The sequence below is a fragment of the Diachasma alloeum genome, unplaced genomic scaffold (genome assembly GCF_001412515.2).
Source record: "Diachasma alloeum isolate Michigan unplaced genomic scaffold, Dall2.0 Dall_scaffold_00212, whole genome shotgun sequence".
In the NCBI taxonomy this organism is placed as follows: domain Eukaryota; kingdom Metazoa; phylum Arthropoda; class Insecta; order Hymenoptera; family Braconidae; genus Diachasma; species Diachasma alloeum.
In genome coordinates, this window is record NW_021680377.1 from 882,303 (window position 1) to 902,621 (window position 20,319).

Below are 20,319 nucleotides of genomic sequence, written 5' to 3' on the forward strand. Positions count from 1 at the left end.
CTCGTCTTCCAGCGATTTCCTTATCAGTTGTAGAATGATTGATATACAATTTTCGGTGCTCACGAGGTTTGCGAAATAATTTGGTCTGAAAACAATTTTTTTATAGGAAAATTATATATTTTTTTCGATATTATTAAGTAGTACTGACAGGTCTTTCTCGAGATCTTTACAATATACAATCACACTCGAGTATACGATTAAGGTACATATTTCTCTTCATTATTTTCCGAATAAAACATAAATTTAACAATACTATAATGAATCCCGATGATTAACAGATTTACAACATTAATTTTGAGAGGATTAAGATTAAACCACAGATATTGATTGAACATTATTTTAGATAAATCTGGATTGAAGTATTGAAACAACTAATGGGACGTGTCAGCAGCAATTTGATGAGTTATTTTTACAAATAAAAATCAAACACTAATTCCATGTAAATCCTTTAATTTCGTAATGAAGAAAAATGAAAATTTGAATTTCACGTTCAACTCCTTGTTTCACGACCTCAATGCAGAAATAATTCGATCAATTATTCCATTGATATACCCATCACCGAATGATCGACTTTCATTTCACTTGATCGTTGAAAAAAAAAGATAATGAAAAATACATTTTATTTATTCGATGCAAGATGAGTGAAGTTTGTTTGTAGATTCTAATGCAAGGCACTGATAAGATTAGTATTTCCTCTCGAATGTGCTACATGTTTTAAAATCTTGTCATATTAGTTTTTCTATCTGTTCATCAACGTTTAAACACAATTGCCATCACATTGTGACGAATACAAAAAATAATTTTCTATACAAAAATGGTCAAAGTGAGAAAACTTAGGTGTATTCTGAAATTGAGATATAAAGTTTGATGAAAAATTACACTCGCTATTATTTTTAATCAATCTATCAACTAATAAGTATTGTGTAATATTTTAATCCTTTTTTACGGTATTACGTGAATTATCCAGTGTGGAATTCACTTGGGTTTCATTTTTACTAAGTAATTAACTTTTTCATACAAATTCTGATCACAGAAATTACAGAGAATGGCAGGCAGGACATTCCACATAAGTACCTGACTGTTTTATCTATTTTTGGACTCATTCTACTCAGAGAAATTCATTTCTTCGGATTTTAAGTATTCGAGCATTTAGTCAGCTTGAGATTCCACAAAAATAGTTTCAATTAAGTCTTTCAATACATTTTTCGCTTTCTCTTTCCTTGCAAGAATTTTAATTCATAGCGTTTTTTTTTCAATTGAGAATAATTTGTCCTGCAAATTCCTTCTGTTGTTGAAGAAAATAGTTTTTACAATTTAAGAGCTGCTTTCTTTCATCTTCATTCATAACGAAAAAATTTAACTGTGAATTTGCATCATGTTTTCACTTGTAGGCTGTTGTGCTGATTTTAAGCATTGGAGCACCAAACAAACCTGAGATTCCGCGAATGCACTTTGAATTAAGTCTTCTGACACATTTTTCGTTTTTTTTCCTCACAAGATTTTTTTTTATTTGAATAAGAACACTGTTTTGGAATTCATAGGGTCATTTTTCAACTAAGAATAATTCTTCCTGTTTGAAATTATTATAATTTGAAGGCAGGAAATTTTTTTCTGCTCTAAAACGAAACAGTTTTCAGAATTTAGAAAATGTGTTCTTAATTCAAGAAAAAATCATCTGCGATTTTTGTGTCGTGTTCTCACTCACAGGCTCTTGTGCAAGTTATTAAGAATGTCCCCAGTATTTGTTTTATTATATTAAATCTACTGTAGAATGTGAATTAACTACGATTGTCCAGAGAGACTCGACTGCCTGGAAATGATTTTCCCATTTTTGCGGGTTGTTTCATTGAGTGGCTCGTCGTCGTCGCTCATTGACTGTGGAATTTTCTGATCTGGATAGTTCCATGGTTGAATATCAGCTGTACCGAATATTTGGAATATTACGTAGGTGCCACAGGCTATGCAGCTTGTTAAACCGAAGACTTGTCTCCAGGCTGTTAGAGTTTGCTGTTGTAAAATCGAAGGAAAAATATTTTACTGAATTTTCTCATTAATTTGCAGTGTAAATTCTTCTATCACTGTTACTTTTATGAAGTATTAAGATTTATCGGTTTATCGGTTCTCGTTTTTTTTAATAGCACGAATATTCAATAATGATAATTAAAAAATATTTTTTTAAATTTTTTTTCTCAAAAAAATCTCATCGTTCACTTGACGAATGTTTCATTCGATTTCTCAATTTTGAAAAACACTTACGCCGTCTTGGGTTATAACACCAGCAGCAATTGGCGATAGAAATGAAGCTGTCATGTGAATTGTCTGAGCGAAAGCTAGAACAGGACCAGCGAAATTCGGCGCAATGTCGACGATACTCGCCATTGCCCCAGCGTATGCTGCGGTTATCAGTGTCACAGCTACGAACCAAATAACGAGGGCGAGGATAATGTTGCAACCTAGGTAGCCAATCAGCAGGACGAGAATCCCTGGAACTACTTGAGCTAGAAAAAGAAAAATACGGAATTTATCGGCTATTCAGCTCTCTTTTCGCTCATACTACTCACAAATTGCTGTGAACAATTTTCTAACGTTGGTCAGTGTCATCATCTGTCGCGTTACGAGAACATCTGCCACGTAGCAGAACACGACTGAGCTCAGATAACTGCATATAAAAGGGACGCCAGAAAGTACGCCATTCTGAAAGGAAGGGAAAACAGATTTCAAGGGAATTTTATTTGAATTTCGTGAAGTTTTCTTCGAAAAAAAAATTCGTATGAGTTTCTGCAGACTATTTGCAAATTATTCTGCTCATTTGATGAATTATATTGTCGTAATATCATCTGTTAAGACGTTGGGAGAGGAATTTGCGAGTTGGTTTTCGATTAATAATTCTCGTTTTTTGACAGTTCGTCGTGAAATTCTTCGAGTAATTTGAAACACTCACGGTTTGAATGTCGAAACCAAGGACTGTCTTCATGTACATTGGTCCAGGAATGATAAACACGTAATGCACCCATATTCTTCCGAATGTCGTGATTCCAATGGCCCATGTAGGCATTGAGAGCAGCATCGACTTCCACGGGGTTTTCATGCCCTTGAGAAAAGATGAAAAGTCAATTCAACTTTAATTTTTTTGCGAATGTCACAAAAACGTGCGGAAAAGCTGCTAAATTTTTAGTTGAAATCAACTGAATTGATGATTTTTTATCGATTTTCTGAAGAACTTTAAATTTTTTTAGAACTTTCTAAATTTTCAACGACGAAATTCCTTGAAATTTCATTGCTAATTAAATTCGATAAAAATTTCCAAAAAAAAAACCGGAAATTTCACACAAAAATTTTTCGGGGTGTAGCAAACTACAAAAAATACTTGGATATCCTTAAAATTGATCAATAAAATTCATCTCTTCTATTGAATTTCCAAACTCTCGAATTAAAAAAAAAATCCTCACCTCACTGACTTGATTTCCAACACTTCCCTGAATGTACCTCAGCTCGTGCTGCGTTATCCTCGGATGTGTAGCTGGTGTATCAAAGGCAAAGAAGTACCAAAAGAAGCACCAGGATACCCCGACAGTGCCAGTTGTATAGAAGACCACTCTCCATCCATAATGGGCGATAATAAATCCGCAGAGTGGATAGGTAAGGCCGATTCCAAAACTGAACCCTGAATATAGATAATGGAGCTTGTTAAAGTGTCGCTCACCCCAACGTGAACAATCCCAATGTAGAGGTAGGATGATAACATGAAGATTCCCTCTTATAGTAGGGCCATTATGTAAATCTCGTTATCACCAGGCTATTTTTACAATATTCCATTTTGGCCCTGTGTACTCTGCAATGCGATCCAAATGTTTTAGTGTGATCGAATGGGGGAGGGGAGGACATAACAATGGACAAATAATGGTGTTATCAATGAGCGAGTGACAAGTTGATACGCATGAAAAAAATTAGGTGAAAAATTGAGCGTTTTTTTTTTGAGATATTTCTATTGAAATTGTGAAATTCTGACAGGAAATTTTTTAATGGACTTGAGATGAGATTTTTATTTTTTTTTACGTGGGATTTTTGTGTTCTCATTAGAAAATTTTAAAATAAACAAATAGATAATTTAATTATCGGATCTTAATAGGTGTATCAGACATTTTTGGCTAAAATTTTCAACCACAGTTCAATATTTTATGGAAAAATCAATGGACTGTAAATTTAAGTTCAATTATTCCTTGAAAATTAATAGAAACCAGAAAAATTCATGTGAATATTTTCTTGAATGTTTAATTAATTTAAAAAAATCTATATTTAAACGCTTGAAATGTCTCTCAATAGAATATTTCTCATGCAGAATTATAATACAACACCAGCAGAATATCTCATAAAAAGTACTAAATTTTTCCCTTAATTTTTTTTTTTCACATGAAGTGGGACAATGAAACTTCTTGCCTGTAAAATCAACATAAAAAAATGAGTTTAATCACTCTGGTATCTCTACTTTGCGGTAGTTCTGGCTGATTCAACCAGGCTGGAAGTATACTCTTGCCGTTCTCATGCTGTTGAGCGGTATTTTTTATCACTTGACTGATCGAGTATACCCCTGAGTCCGGACGAATTCAGCAGCACCATTGGCCCTCTAAATTGCAAAAAAAAAAGCACAAACAATTTCCTGATGAGCAACACTCGGAGGTTAAAATTTCAACTGAAAAAGAATGACTTGTTTAGCTTTGTGAACTGTTCTGTTCTGAAAGAATCGTGCGAATATTAGTGTTTGGAGTTTTTTCAACACAATTTGGGGGGACTAATTATCGAGTTACAATGGGTATATATAATAGTTTTATGCGAGGTAATTGAAGTTTCACTGTAACACATAAAAAATTTTTTAGTGGTGCATTTAACTGGTTTTACCAGCGGTCAAGGTTTTAAGTTTATATTGTCATTAGATATTTTGTTTTGTGGGAGTTCTCACCTTGGAAGGAAGACATGAAACGCGATCGTTCCACGGGGGGAATCCAGTGGCCCACTATGGCGTACATTGCTGGCCAAGTCAAGCCCTAGAGAATGATCAGAAAATGGTAGACAATTTGGTGATTGGCAAAAAAAAATTACATTTAGGAGAAAATTTAACGGAAAACTTTTTGATTTTTGTGAGCTGAACATTTTATTCTATTCGTTTGAATGGAATTTTCGAATGAAAATCCCGAGTTCTTTCATCGAATTTATCTCACACATCGATGATTTTACAACTGACAACTTACACTCGCAATTCCTTGAATACTTCTCAATGCAATCATAGCAGAATAATGAATGTCAGCAGCAGTGGGAATGAGAAGGCTGCAAATAGCAGTGAGGAGTTGTGAACCTCCAAAAACAGTCTTTGTACCAAAATACTGGGTCAATACACCACCAACAACTTGGGATAGTATGTAACACCAGTAGAAACTGCCAATTATGGCTGATTGCACTGTGGGACTCCAATCAAACTCTCCAGAGCCCTGGAAAATTGATGAATCAATTAGGGCCGTGAACAAATAAATTAAAAATCGTTCAGGTGGTTTCAGCCACACTGAAAAAAACAAAATTTCTGCAGAATATTCATTTACTTCAGAGGAGCATTTACTCATTTTATTATTAATTTTTCATAAATTTCTTATTTTTCACAGGGAAGAAGTTCAATTAATTTTTTAATGCTTATAATTATTGGGGGAGTTAACTTTAGGTTACAACTAACATGATCATCTTCTAGAGCAATATAATTGTCGTAAGTGAAACCTAATGAGAATTGAAAAAATGAATACTTCTCTTGAGCAAATGGATATTTGGGAAAAATATTTTTCTTTGTCGGTGCAATTATTTCACTCACTTCTCGCGTAACTTGACTGCTCGTAACATTTGCACTGTCATCGTAGCAGTAAGCCTCTGTGTTACTGTTATTTTTCTCATCGGAATTCGGCATTTTAGCCATCTCCACCATTGCTAAATTTATGTCCATTCTCATCATAAAGGAGACGAGAAATCCGGAGAATGAGAGCATGTACAGTACTACACGTGCTGGCACCATGTCTGTGAATATCAATAGTTCAGGGAGATGTTAATATTTATTGAGAATTTAATTTCAAACTGTTAATTCAACATTTCTAAGAAATTTTGGCTGAAATGTTCGAGAAATTTCGTCATTAAGAAGTGGAAATTTTACGTAAAAATCAGTAGGAATTGTAAATGTCAGTTCAATTATTTCAAATATTCAATTAATTGAAAATTCAGATTAAGTTAGTACTGAAAAATCAAGTCAGTTGAGGAAGTGTCGTCTTTTCCCCGTTAAAAATTCCCAATTGCTTTGAATTTCTAGTGAAATATGAAATTCCATGATTTTTCAATTTTTAAAAATTGAAATCTCAATCGTTCTCACCTCCGAGCCTGCGAATGCTGAAGCCAGGACGACTGTACAAATGGCTCTCGTACCTGTTGATAAAAAAAAAATGAAATAAACCGGGAAATTGTGAGGACGAATGTCAACAGTGAAGTATTTTTTCGTGATGGGTTTATCGATTGATTTATTTTTAATCCGTACTTTTCGGGATCATCCATTGTTGCGCTCCGATGTAATTGACACCGAGGAAATTGATCGTGTGTTTACCCTCACGAACGAAATGGCACTGCAATCAGCCACAATCACCTCGCGTTCTGAAAAGAAAAATTATAAATTGTAAATTGTAAATGATGATGCATTCTTCTCCATTTCAAGAAGTTCACGCATAAAACAACTTTGCAATTCTTAAAATTTGAGAATGACTGGGCATTAGCAGTTGATGCGGGGCATTGTTGAGAATGTGACTAGTCAAGGGTCAAAAGTTAGGGAAAACAATCGCGCAATAAATGTTGGTACGCTCTCATGCATTTTCTCAGGAATTTACATGAAGTGAATTAATGATTGTCTGTTGTCACAACTTCGTAACATCAAACTTCGTATTATAGTCGGAATTGACAACAAGTAATTCTGTGAAACGTCGGTATAAACATTGTGTGTCTAATTGATTAGTCAATTTACTTAGCTCATGAAAAGAATAAATGGCAGTGGAAAAATATTAAATAGAAAAATTCACCGTCATCTCTGAGAAATTCTGTAGAAATTTTTGGGCATAAATTTATCAATTTTTTTCGTAGGTTTTCTCGCAACCAAAATAAAGGAAAATCTCAATAAAATTATCTATTGAAAAACAAAAAACAAGTAGAATTTATCAGGTGCAACTTCTATTGAGTTTTTCTACTCCCCTTCAGGTGTAAATTTCATTATATTGTCCTCAGAAAATCATTAACACTAATAAGACCATTTGTAGGCATAACGAGATGGAAGGACGACCTGAATGAGAAACCCATGCATCATCAATGGGCCACATTCCGGGACTCGTTCCCATTTTTCAAATTATTCCCCCATAGAGAGCAATCAAAATTCCTGAGAATTCCCATCCCGAACGTGTTTCCCACGTTATTTCCGTGGGGGGCAAGGAGATTCCACATACCTCAGCCTTATTGAATGTCAAAGGACCAGGGAAATGAATCATGAAATTGGAAAAACTCGGGAAGGAGTGGGGCGCAAACCTCTCGTTATTTTAATCCAGGATTAATTTAGAATTAAAATATGTAACCGGAACGGAACTGTCGCGAGTCAGACGAGTACAATTATCCTACTTTCCGTTTCACGTTGTGTCATCGTCTACTATCTACCAAATAATGAGGTAATGACTGGTCACTATCCAATCGGGGGCATAACGAAATAATATTTTTGCTGAGAAAAAATTCATTTCATTAATTTTGAAACGGATTTCGCGTTTCGATTCTTTTTTTATCCGTCGAATAGTCATTTCGATTGGGGCTGGAATGGTGAATTCGTTGTAAAAAAGTTGTATTCAAATGACAACGTAACAAATTGTAATGAATTTTTTGTTTATTCGCATTTATCTCGGTGACGAATAAAACCAGAGCCATTTATTGACACAAGAAATTTTCAACGGAAATTATCTCTCGACATTTTCCTGTTAAATCGTCGATTGTTCAACGCATGATCGCTGAATTATCTCAAGAATGAGAGGCAGCTGAATAATTTAATTCAATTCAATCAAATTTAAATGCAGAATTTTTCTTGACAACGACAATTTTTTATACAAAATTCCGGTCATTCTCTCCAGCAACTAATCGATTTTGGTGGCTATCTAACGATGACTGGACACATTGGTAATTAAACGACAATTCAGTGGTTCAAGATAAATGAAGGAAAACACGTAAACCACGTAAACCAATGGCACGACACATAAATACAACATTAAACTCAAAATGACTCTGCAATAATGGTCATTAACTTTCAATTAAGATGAACTCCGCTGTCCGGATAATAAAATTTAACGGCTTTATAAATTACTCGACATGACTTCACTCACTCCAGCTGGTAAAACGTAACAATGTTTAATTTATCGGTGGTAAAAATTATTTTGAGAGCAAAATTCACCGAAAAATGTGACCTTCTTCAGCTAAAGTCACTCTCTATTGATTCAACACTCCATCACACGTGATAATAACAAGGAAAACATTCATAAATAAATGAATAACAAATTTAATTGCGGAAATAAAACAGTGATAAGAAAAAATTGTATTTACGCTTTGATAAGTCGAGTGGAAATGTGTCACATTTACTGTCTTTTGTTATTTAAATGTCGAGTAATAGATGAATGACCACTGAAATCCGGATAAATCGATGTAATCACCAGGGCAGCATTATCGCCACTGACTGCAGGTTTGATTCGAGCCACGAGGCTACGGATGCCTGTCCCATTTCTTCATTTCCACCCCACCCCCCTCGCCCCCCCCTCCTCCCCCACATGCGATTTAAAATCCTGATGGAACGGAAGAGGGTGACGAACGTGCATGACTGTCATTTTGGTCATTGGCTAGCGCGGTATGCAGTTTTATTGACAGTACAAAGCCTGTGTTTATGTAACAAAATCATTAGCTATGCGTATAAATTATTTTTAAAATTACCCGGGAAATAAAATTTTTTACGATTAATCGGGTTATAGGGAATCTCATTGCGGGAATCCGGGGAGTAGTGGAAGGAATTTTTATTGCACTGTTCAATTCGGGACACCAAACTCATGTGGGAGGTGAGTCCGCTGGAGAGAAAAGGAGAGGTGACTGGGAAAATAGATTTTCTGGGGTTTTTAGGATTTTTTTTGTTGAATTGAATTGAAGTGAAATTTTTACGGGAATTTTAGGGGGTTTTCTCACTGATAGTTCACAATTTGATGAAAAAATCAATAGAAACTGTAAATTATGAATGATTTGATCTAATTTAATATCTCAGTATGAAAAATTCACTCTCCAAACTTTTAAAAATCTCTCATTACAAAATTAAAGAAAAAAAACACTTGAAAAATTCACGGCCATGAATTTTCATTTTAAAAAATCTCAGAAGATAAAAATCGACACCTGTTGATTTTTTTCTATCCAATAGTATTTTTTTTTAAGAAGTCGGTGCAAGAATGGAATTCTCATTTCGGAAGCTTCAGATTTTCCGCTTCCGAAACTAAAACGCTGGCTTTGTTCAACTTTTTCGTAAGTCACTTGAATTTCGGAATCTTTGATGATTACCCAATCATGAAGTGTCGTGCGATAATCATGGAGGGTCTCCCTCCCTTCATGGAGTAATTGACCTCAGTCATGTGGACGATCCGGGGGATTTATGCTTGATGAAATCGTATGGGGAGTATCACTTTAGGGCAACGGCATCACGAGACAGTTTGCCTCGTAACGATTATCACGAGTTTCTTCGATCACGAGCCGTTTTCTTGCGCACAGATTAATGCCAGTGGTTTCATATTTGAGGTATTGACGGTTTCGTTGCACTGTTAGAAATTTCTTGAAATTTCAGTTGTCAAGTTGAATTAAATTTCAAGTGAAAACGTTCATTCCATTTCTCATTAATCTTGAAAATTCAAGAAAATTGGGGTTTTCATGTTAAAAAATTATTGATTTTTCCATGAAAGCTTAAATTTCCAAACTCATTGTGAAAATTAAACATACAATTACACAATTCAATTCATTATTCACCTACAATTCAATTTTCAATAGATTGAGAATTCAGAAAAGTTGTTGTTTGAATTTTCAAAATTTTCAAGATTGTTTATTTGACATTTCAAGAGTAATTCTCTAACAGTGTGGTTCAAAGGCCAGAGAAAGTGGGAGGGAACGGCATCTGAAGATTCATTCGATCTCAAACTTTTCCAATAACTCAATAATTATTTCTGTCGAGACTTAATTTTTTTAAGTTTCAAAAAACGCGAAAATCCATTCGTGGGGTCTACAAATATCCCATTCTCTTCACAAGATTGTTGCATCATTCGGTGAAATCCCAGAATAATTTAATATTTCAATTCTATTCATGAAATTATTGCATCAGTTCATGAAATCCCAGAAAAAAATTGTTATTCATCCAATTAATTAGTTGTATCTTTGACCTCCTTCAAGACAATGAATCACTCTCTAACTATTAATGAAATGCGAAAATAAAAATTTAACAGTGCATTAAAAAGAACGTATGCACTGAACTTCGTGGAAAACTAGGACCTTGGTCTACCGGCATCAATTTTCCCACAGGGAATCGATATCTACACGCCAGTTACATTATCATTCGCAACAAAACAATTTATAACAGGAGGATATCAACTGGAATTAATTTGAACAGATGCTCATCTGTAAGCCGAGATGTTTGCGGCAGGAGATCTGACACCAGGCAGGACACGCCCTGGACAACAACAATTCGCTGAATGTGGGTCACCAAACTCGTGTGCGGGGTGAATCCGCAGGGTAGAAAGGGAGAGTTGCCGGGGGAAAATCGATTTTCGGGGCTTTTTTAGTATTTATTCTGTTGAATTGAAGTCGATAAAATCCATAACATTCGGTAGTTTTTGAATATTGAAGAAATTCAAGGGATTTTGCTATTTAAAATTCACAATTTGATGGAAAAATTTATTGAAAACTGAAAATTTTCGGGAATCAGAAAAATTGAAGTGAATTTTTTTTTCAATTATTAATTAATTGAGAATTTTACGTAAGTTGGGAAATTCTCGTTTTTCTGCTGCTCAAAAATATTACTAAGTAACAGTTCCACTGGAATTTCCAGGAATTTCGTCATTGAGAATTTCCGAAACGATGAAAAAATTAATAAAAACTGAAAATATTCAGAAATCGAATAAATTGAGGTGAATATTTACTTAAATTTTCAATTAATTGAGAATTCAGTGGAAGTTAGGAAACTCTTGTCTTTTTGCTGCTCAAAAATCATAATCGTAATTCCGTTCAATCAAAATACAACTGACAAAAAGTAAAGTAAATTAAAAAAAAAATTGCGAAGCTGTTTTACAACCGAAAAATAAGCTAAACATCTCGATTTTTCTTCTCCAAATCCCCACTCTTGGATTTTCTATCGCAAAGTGTTCTATGTGTACTGGCAATTCCCCAAAAATGATTAACGACTTGCGATATGCAAAAACGTGTTACGAACGGAAACGACAAATTGTTTATTGGATACGACACGAGTGATTGCTGTAATCAGTAGTGCGGTAATTCAGCGGCAATGTCATTGCGCTGCAGGACAACCAAAACGCGAGAGCTGAGATGAACGAAATAAAAGAACTATAAAAAATGATATCAACTATTACGTGATAATGGCAAGTTCTTTCATAACTCACCTTCATGCAGTGCTTGTGACACGCGATGCAACCGCTGTGCGGCTTTTTCTCCCTAATCTCCCGCATTTTCGGGGTTGGCACGTGTTTAACCGGTTGGCTAGTCTCCTCGCAAGTCGAGTGATTCCCCTTGTAACGAGTTTTTATTTCATCGATAGTGGCCGGAACACCGATAGATTGCGGCCTGTGATTACCAGGGGCGCGAGGGGAGGGGGTGGGTTACACTGTCAATTGTACCTCTTCACTGTTACGTACCGAGGAGCAATGAAACGCCAGAGCACTACGTCGATGAGACTCATGTAGGCGCACCATCTAGCCTCGACCTGAGGTGCTGTGACGTCACTCGATGTCACGTGATGACGCGCAGTACTATGGCCGATGGCCAGGCAATGGCTGGTGGGGATGGGAGGGACGAATCAATATCCGCGGATTATGCGGGACTGCACTTGGCGGCAATTTTAAATGCGAGGGACTTCTTCGGGAGAATGTCTTTATGCCGCGACGCCATCTGTCGGAATTCTAGAAATTTCCCCGGTTTTTCCGATAATTGTAGAAAATTTTCGGCGTTTTTTTCAGGATAATCAACGATGAAAACTTCTGGAAAATTGTTAAGCGTTCCGCAGAGTTCTAGAAATTTATCTATAAAAAAAATTTTTTTTGTTTCCGAAATTTTAAAGTTTGGCAAAAAATTCAAGTGATTTGACATTTTTAGTTTAATTTAATAGTAAAACATTTGAAAATGCACATTTTCCACTAGTAGCGTTAATCGTTAATTGAAAACATAATTAATTACAAAAAAAAATCCATTTTAAAATAATGACGTCATGCTCACGCATGCGCAAATGAAGATGAAACTTTTGCCTCAATTCGAATTCATAAAAAATGAGGATAAAAGAAAAGCACTTGAAGTAATCTGAAATTTTTCGTTGACTTTAGTTGTAAAAAACATTTGAAATTGCACATTTTCCGCAAATTTTATTGATCTCCCCTTCATAACATAATTAATACCGAAAAAATCAATTTAAAAATAATAACGTCATGCTCGCGCATGCGCAAATGAAAGCGAAACATGCGCGTCAATTCAAATTCATAAAAATTCGGATAAAACTAAAGCCCTTGAAGTTTGACGCAGTTTTTTTGTAATCAAACTGACGTTTCACTGGACGAAAAATCAATCTCACAAACCCATAAACTCTCGGGGAATTTGAAACAAAAATGTTACGAATACTCTAGGGAGATCTCGATGATTTCTTGAGACACGATGAGCGCGATCAGCCAGCAGAAGCACCTGCAAAATTATTCAGTGAAAACATCGAGTCCGAACGTCAAGTTTAACCCAAAAAACTTCAAGACACAGTTTTATTCGGAGTACAAAAGATATTGCGGGCTTGACCAATTTATTTCTCCAAAAGTGAGTGATGGATATAATTCGCTGAGTAATTTGTCGTTTTCTATTCGCGAGTGGAAGCGTTTTTATCAATTTCACGTTGGTTTTTTTTTCAAATATGGGAGAATTTCTTACGCGACTATTGCCCATTAATCAGTAATCCATTCCCTCATTAATCATTGGTTGAATTGATCTACTTAGATTCCCGTCATGGATATCGTCAATAAAAAATTGCAGAGTATATCGAAAGGAAGTTGCAGAGTTGAAGAAGGTAATCAATATTTTAATAGCGAATCATTTCGTGGAGACGTATCGCATCTTCTCCGGAATAATTGGAATAAAGCCGGAGATAAATTCGAACAGTGGAACTTGAAACATGATTTTCACCTTCACGATTGAATTAATCGTTGAATGAGTGAACAATTGACGTTATCTCCTCATTTATTCCTGAAAAATTCCACCGACTTGCTCTCGTTTCGAAGGAGTGGATGTAGCTTATGTTTTTTTTTTTTGGTTTCCACTCTGGTTCAGAGAGTGAACTCATAGGAATGCTGTCTAAACAACTGTATCTCGCTGGCAATCAAATGCAGAGAATGCAGACAGTGCTGAAAAAAGCTGAGGAGAGATTGAAATCAAAGGAGCAGGAGATTGAACGATTAAAAAGAAAAGTCTGATTTTTTTATTCTCATAAATTTTTCAACGATTTCAATTCTTCAACAATTTTCAACAATCCTTCAACAATTTTGCTTGAAATTAGAAGAGATTTTGTTAGCGAATGTCTCGATAGGTTTTAAAATATCAGGATTAAAGATCATTCTTTCGATTGAATTGCTCGTTTCCTGATCAGTTCGGGGTTTTTAATGTCAATATTAATTAAGGTGAGAGAGTGGGAGGTGAAAACCCGAAATCAGGAGTCACATTACAAGCGAGAAATGCAAAAACGTCAGTCACAGATTGACAACGCCGAGCAAATCCAAAAACGTTGCATGAGATTCGAAGCGAGAGTCGGTGAAATGGAGGTAAAAGACCGAAAAATCGCCAAAAGCTCCGTTAACGCTTCCCAAATTTCCAGAAATTCCTGGCGGATTATGGGCTAATCTGGGTGGGGGATAATCTATCGAAATCCGGCTCGAAGACCCTCCAACAAGCCTCCAAGTAAATTCGGTGGAATCAAGCCTAAAATGAAAATAATTCCTCAGACTTTTGTGCATTTCAGTGATTTCATAACGAGCAATTATGCCCTGTTGATGGGGAATATTAAGGAGCTGAATTTATCGGTCGGGAAGGATGAGGTGCAGGTGCATCATAACCACGGTTTAGCTTCATTCAAAGTAAACTTGTGATTTGGACTTTTTATTTCAAATGAATGTCACTGTTAAAAAATTTTAACTTCAATTCTGCTCAATTATTCCATGAAAATTCATTGAAATGAGAAAAATTCAGGTAAATATATTTGATATTGATGAATTAATGAATGTTATTTAATTAATATTCATTAATTTCATTGAAATGTCAGTGAAATCATAACTTTAATGATTTTTTAAATTTTAAATCAAATTTAATGTCACTCGAGTGAAAATTACTAGTCAATTGTCCATGAAATTTAATTTTTTTTGTAACAGTGATGTTCAAATATTCGATTTTAATATTTTACATTTACGGAATGATTACGCAATTAACGACTAAATTTTAATTTTCCAAATTTTCATGAAAATTGTGGAAACATTGCACTGATTCAATCAGTCGCCATCCTGCATGACTCTGAAATTCTACAAAAACGGAATTATCGTACAGAAAGGTCGCTTGCGTCCATACACCGATCCCCAGACGCGATCATTTATCCAAGATATCCTAGACGGTTATTTTCCAAGCGAGCTCCAGCGTGATTACCCCAATGGCGTGCCATTCAAGGTCCTTCATTTCCGTCTACTAATTATCGATCTTATCGGCATCATCAAGTTTAAAAAATTCAGGTAGAGGATCACAAGACGGAAATGTATCTCGGTGAAGGTGCTGTTTACCCAGGTCATGGCTATCAGCTCGGTAAAGTATCCCAAATTCGTTCATCGGGTTCGTGCAAAGTTAAGGATCATGATTATTCACCCAAGAGAGTGCAAACACCGAAGCAGAGGATTAACTCTAGCTCTAGTATTCCGAGAATGTCTTTCAGCGCTAGGTGAGAAGGATGAATGGAGGGAATTCGATTTCTATTGAATTTTTATTGAATTTTCTAGTAGTTTTTTGTAGACTCCATTACTTTTTTTTACAGAAAATCATTAGAATTTCATCTTTTTCGATTTTTCATAACTTTTTATTTAGAAAATCGAATGAAAACTTTTAATAAAATTCTATAAAATATTTTTCATTTAATATTTTTATTTCCACGCAGATTAGCTGCCCCAATTATTGAATCGAATCGACTCAAAACAGCTAGAAAATTCAATATAATTCCAATAAAATTGTCCTCTTGAATTCGTTAAGTTCTTCAATACAATTTTTTCATGCATTTTGTTGCCAAATAGGCCCAGTAATGTGGAGTCAACGATTAGAGCTCCTAAAATCCCCTCGAGTGCTAGGTAACCGAAATTTTCTACTCCATTATCTTCTGTTCTTGATTGATTTATAATGAGACCTCGTGATTCTGGAAATACGAAATTCTCTTCATATTCAGTTCATATTTATGCAAACATATACAATTGCATTTTCCCCCAATGCCCTTCAACAACAGATTGGGAGAATCTGATTTATCCGACCTGCGCTCTCAAATTTTGGCATCGCACAATCACAATTGCTCGGACAGTCATCTCCAGTCCCACATAAATGCTGAACTTGCGCTGACAAGTAGATCTGACAAAGTAAACATCGATCTCCCACCAAGATTCGAATTAAAATTTAATTTTCCGGTCCATTTCATAATTTTTAATCGTTCTAGAAAGCTTCGTTGGTCCCTAACAATAACGAGTGTCACCTACACGTTCGCGAACAGTCGAAGTATTTGCATCAAGTACCCGATGCCGCGAAGAACCTTAGATTCAGCAGCTATCGTTCGGCCTTCAACACCTCGTTCAGGTTATCAATCATAATTATTGTTTCCACAACAAAAAATGGAGAAATAATATGTAATGCTCGAGTGAAGTGCGCAGTTATTGCTGAGGAATCGTTGCTGATTCTCATTCGAATTATCGATAATTGCCGGAAAGGCTCGTCAGGTGTACAGCCATTTTCTTTATGTAATCAGATGTTTGAATTATAAATTTTAATCTGATTGTTTCGAGTCTACTAAAGGGAAACTTGAATTATTTTTTTAATCTCCAGTTCATGAGAATCATTCTTTTTTATCTGAAAAGTAGAGAAAATTCTAGTTGACATGCCTTAATTTAAATTAGTTTAAACCTTTCGTTTAACTGAAATCATCATCGAATTATTTATTTCAATTATAATTTTACTGTTTGGAGTGTCTTCAAGCTCACGACCCCCAAGATTAGATACTCAAGGGCAGTAACACGAATGAAAAAAATTTAACCCGTATGAAATTTTTTCATTCGTGAATTCACACATTTATTTCCTCATTCTTCTCGACCTGAAATGCAGAAAAGATTCTAATTAAAATACCGCGATATCAACTCGTTTAAACCCTTTCATCCACTAAAATCATCATTGGAAGATTAATTTCAGCGTTAGAAGTGATTTTAGAACTCGCGCGAGATCTGCAAGTGTCACAGGCAGCAGATGCCAGACAAGACCTGCCTCCAGGGCGGGCAATCGTGACCAGGCCAATGTGGTGAATAAAAACGTTGAATATAAACCCGCGGGGAAGGGCGGAATTAACAAAGTTCGAGGGTCGAAATCTGCGACTATTGAAAAACCCAAAAATGGGGTGAGATCGCAATTAATTTTGAACTCACGAATTGCAAGGAAATTTCATTTTTTTTTTCATCGATGCACTCCTGATAATTTTCTTTGCATTCAGCTTCCGATTGTTCGCGAAATAAATTCACCAACAGGAGAAATTGATGAGCTCCAACTGAAAGTGAGATCGTTGAATGGTGGTACAGTTTATCTGGTGCACGTATCAGCGGACGATAGTGTCTCTCGGCTTTACCAGCTGTTGGATAAAGTGGTGCTGAACTCGAGGAGGCGATTAAAGACGAGTTACAAGATTGTTGTCAGTGGGTAAGCCCAGGCACAATTGTTCTCTGTTTCATCAACGCTTTGCAATATTCAAATGAATCGATTGTCTGGGGTTTTAGATATGCTCCCAGGAGGCTCGATCATCCGGGAGTCTCTCTCAGGGATTACGGAATTTACCGGAACTGTGTTCTTCATCTCGTTAATGATTAAACATGCAAATTGCGCGCAGTAACGTCAACAATAAAAAATAAGTAATTTAACAGTTGATTTGGAAATTAATTTCGTTGATTTTCATTTTTAAATCGAAATGTGAAGTCGTTTAGGTTTTCTTTATTTATCGGATTGATTTATGGTCCCGCTATCAGTCAATTTACGAATATCCTAATTCCCGTTTTTGGACAGCGGAAAATGGCTGTTATTTATCGATCGCGAGTTTTTTTTTTCAATTTCTGGACAGCACATAAAATCACATAAATAAACTTTCACTTCGAATGAACTTGATGAATTGATTGTCTGGGGTTTTAGATGTGCTCCCAGGAGGCTTGATCATCCGGGAGTCTCTGTTGGGGATTATGAAATATACCGGAACTGTGTTCTTCATCTCGTTAATGATTGAACACGAAAATTGCGCACAGCAAGATCTACAATAAAAAAAGGGAAAGGAATCCCCACTAGAATTTTTCTCGCCGTTTTATTTCAGTTTGAGTAATTCAACAATTAAATTTGGAATTAATTTCGTTTATTTTCATTTCCGAATTAAAATGCGAAATCTTGTAGATTTTTTTATTCATCTAAATGATTTATAATTCCCTCATTCCATTTTTTGGAATGAAGGGATCACGAACAAAACACCTGCTATTTATTTATCGGCAGTTGTTTTTTCATTTTCGGACTGCGCATAAAAAGCGCATAAACAATTTATTGCGCACAGTAATAGATCAACAATTAAAAAAAATTGTAACAAATCCGTATCAGAATTTTTCTAATCGTTTTATTTAATTTTGAGTAATTCAACAATTAATTTTGCAATTAATCTCATTCATCTCCATTCCCGAATCGAAATGAAAAATCCCCTAGATTTTTTTTTTATTTATCCGATTGATTTATGTGTTCCACTATCAATCAACATTTACGAATATTCGAATTTCCATTTTTGGGCGTGAAGGGATGACGAACAAAATGCCTGTTATTTATCTATCGGCAGTTTTTTAATCGCCAGAGAGTACATAGAGAGCGAAAAACAAAACCACCACCTTTAATATTTGAATGACAGACAGCCAGATCGATTGCAGCGCTATTTGTTAACGAGTCTATCACTGTTAGCCGCAGGGTTTCCCCCTGTAAAAAGTCGAATTTTCTCGCTCCACATTGGCACTTTAACGAAGTCTGCGAGTATTAGTGGTCATTTCAAGTGCAGGTGGAGAGATAAAAGGCATGGAGAATAGGGGAGAGAGAATGTGATAGGAGAAATAAAAATTGTTGAAAAAATACGAGACGGGGGGTAAAAAATATGTGAGCAGCTCTCGTTAAACGGCATTGATGAACGACGTTTCTATACTATTTTTGTTCCCCGTTTGTTCTGCCTCTCATGCACTAGAATTCCCACTCGATTTCTAAACCATCGTATTCTATTATTGACGACTCCACAAATGATCAGTCGAGCTTAAACTCCGCAAAATAAAATTTCTTTTGTTTTTATTGTTGGAAAACAGGGATATCCTCGCTAGTGCAGGTAATTATTATCGATTGTACAGGACATTTTCTCTGAAATGTTTTCCTTCTCTCACGACTTATTGCATTCTTTATTTAGTTGATTAGTACATCAGCAGCAAAGTGGTCAAATGGTTTAAGTCGACATAGCTCTTAGCTGAGTTTTCTAAGAATATCTCAAAATCTAAGGGAGATAGCTAAATTTTCGTATATATCTTTTTTGAAGCTATCAATGAGCTCTACCGAAAAGGTCATGACAGAAATTTTGCTATCTGCCTTAGATTGCGAGATATTCATTGAAGTTTCATGAGTAGTCAAAATCGACTTAAACCGTTTGACCACTTCGCTACTGAAATAATTCTTGACGATATTAATTCATTAAAAATAGAGAAAATAATTGAATAAAACTTTTGTCATTCCTCATGAGAGGACTAAACATGTGATCGATGGCCTGTCATCCAAATGACAGGTACGAAGTGATGATCTTTCATTCTTCTCCCTCGGGGCAAAAACTTAGGAATGAACTGATGACAACAAATCCTAGAAAGAAAAAGTAAATCCTCAAGACATTTCTAGCGTCTTTTATTCCTCAGGGAGCATGGCAAAACCTTTTATCCACTTTCCGTTAATTCTATGGAGCCGTTTTCTTGGTCCAACCCCCGGCTTCCGAGTGCGTAAAACCGAGAGAAAAATGACGGGACGACACACAAATTGTATGAAGCGATATACTGCATATTACCCATGTGGGTTGAGCGTAAAACTGCTTGATCGATGTTCAGATGATTTATTTCGACACTGACAAAGTACTCATGGAAATGGTTTTCCCACTCTTTTTATTTCCATTTCCTCTCGTTCCCCCTTTTTTTTGCGCTTTTATTTTCACCCAACATTCCTCACGCTACAATTGCACATGATGAAAACAAAAAAACAGCGTGTGTTGTCCCTTGTTGTTGTATACAAGTGGATCCATTTCTGATTGTGCCCATGTGTATATCGGGATGAAGAGTGAGGGATGAATAAAAGATAAAAGGAAAATTGATGGCCAAGTGATCGTTGTGTGTCCCGTACGCTCGGAGGTGCTTTTCCGGTTATTGAATTTCGAGTCGTTAACGCAAATTGATTGGGCAGAAGGTTTGGGAAAGGGAGTGCTCGGACAAGCTTCCTGAATCCACAAATTCAGATATTTACAGTGGATTGAGAGATAATTTTGTGCCATTTTTAGCCTTTTCTCGGGGGGAAAGTCGACTTTCGCCAAAATCGAATTTTTCCGCCGAGTGAAAGTCGATTCTGTATTTTCTGGCCCGCCTAATGCACTTGCCCCAGAAATGCAGAAATAAACATTTTTTTTTTTCACCCGGAGCCAAA

General features: G+C 35.7%; 2 protein-coding genes across 3 annotated transcripts; one reads left to right on the forward strand and one right to left on the reverse strand.

Moving 5' to 3' along the window:
* Window positions 1–101: 101 nt before the first annotated feature.
* On the reverse strand, window positions 102–11,995 carry LOC107036925 (sialin). Of its 2 annotated transcripts, none has more exons than XM_015255187.1 (11): window positions 11,730–11,995; window positions 6,560–6,672; window positions 6,398–6,450; window positions 5,852–6,051; window positions 5,247–5,483; window positions 4,958–5,042; window positions 3,450–3,664; window positions 2,942–3,091; window positions 2,562–2,694; window positions 2,257–2,498; window positions 102–2,007 (listed from the first exon to the last, which is right to left on the reverse strand). In XM_015255187.1, exons 2-11 carry the CDS (start codon window positions 6,574–6,576, stop codon window positions 1,783–1,785), a joined length of 1,557 nt encoding a protein of 518 aa, XP_015110673.1. In that variant the 5' UTR covers window positions 6,577–6,672; window positions 11,730–11,995; the 3' UTR covers window positions 102–1,782. The 2 variants fall into 2 exon arrangements, with proteins under 2 accessions (XP_015110673.1, XP_015110674.1); XM_015255188.1 differs by lacking the exon at window positions 11,730–11,995 and adding an exon at window positions 8,641–8,752.
* A 992-nt stretch (window positions 11,996–12,987) lies between these two features.
* LOC107036928 lies at window positions 12,988–17,454 on the forward strand. The gene is made up of 14 exons (XM_015255193.1): window positions 12,988–13,137; window positions 13,315–13,384; window positions 13,645–13,781; window positions 13,992–14,132; window positions 14,186–14,268; window positions 14,330–14,444; window positions 14,857–15,024; window positions 15,087–15,289; window positions 15,636–15,689; window positions 15,842–15,968; window positions 16,046–16,182; window positions 16,789–16,990; window positions 17,084–17,286; window positions 17,364–17,454. Exons 1-14 carry the CDS (start codon window positions 12,988–12,990, stop codon window positions 17,452–17,454), a joined length of 1,881 nt encoding a protein of 626 aa, XP_015110679.1.
* Window positions 17,455–20,319: the final 2,865 nt, after the last annotated feature.

Bases quoted from the DNA above. Each gene is read 5' to 3' on its own strand.
- LOC107036925 (XM_015255187.1), bottom strand. The intron at 3,665-4,957 runs GTGAGAACTCCC...ATCTATATTCAG, and splicing joins TTTCATGTCTTCCTTCCAAG to GGTTCAGTTTTGGAATCGGC. The intron at 2,008-2,256 runs GTAAGTGTTTTT...ATTTTACAACAG, and splicing joins GTGTTATAACCCAAGACGGC to CAAACTCTAACAGCCTGGAG.
- LOC107036928 (XM_015255193.1), top strand. From the start codon at position 12,988: ATGAGCGCGATCAGCCAGCAGAAGCACCTGCAAAATTATTCAGTGAAA. The intron at 14,445-14,856 runs GTAAACTTGTGA...TGATTCAATCAG, and splicing joins ACGGTTTAGCTTCATTCAAA to TCGCCATCCTGCATGACTCT. The intron at 16,183-16,788 runs GTTATCAATCAT...GATTAATTTCAG, and splicing joins GCCTTCAACACCTCGTTCAG to CGTTAGAAGTGATTTTAGAA.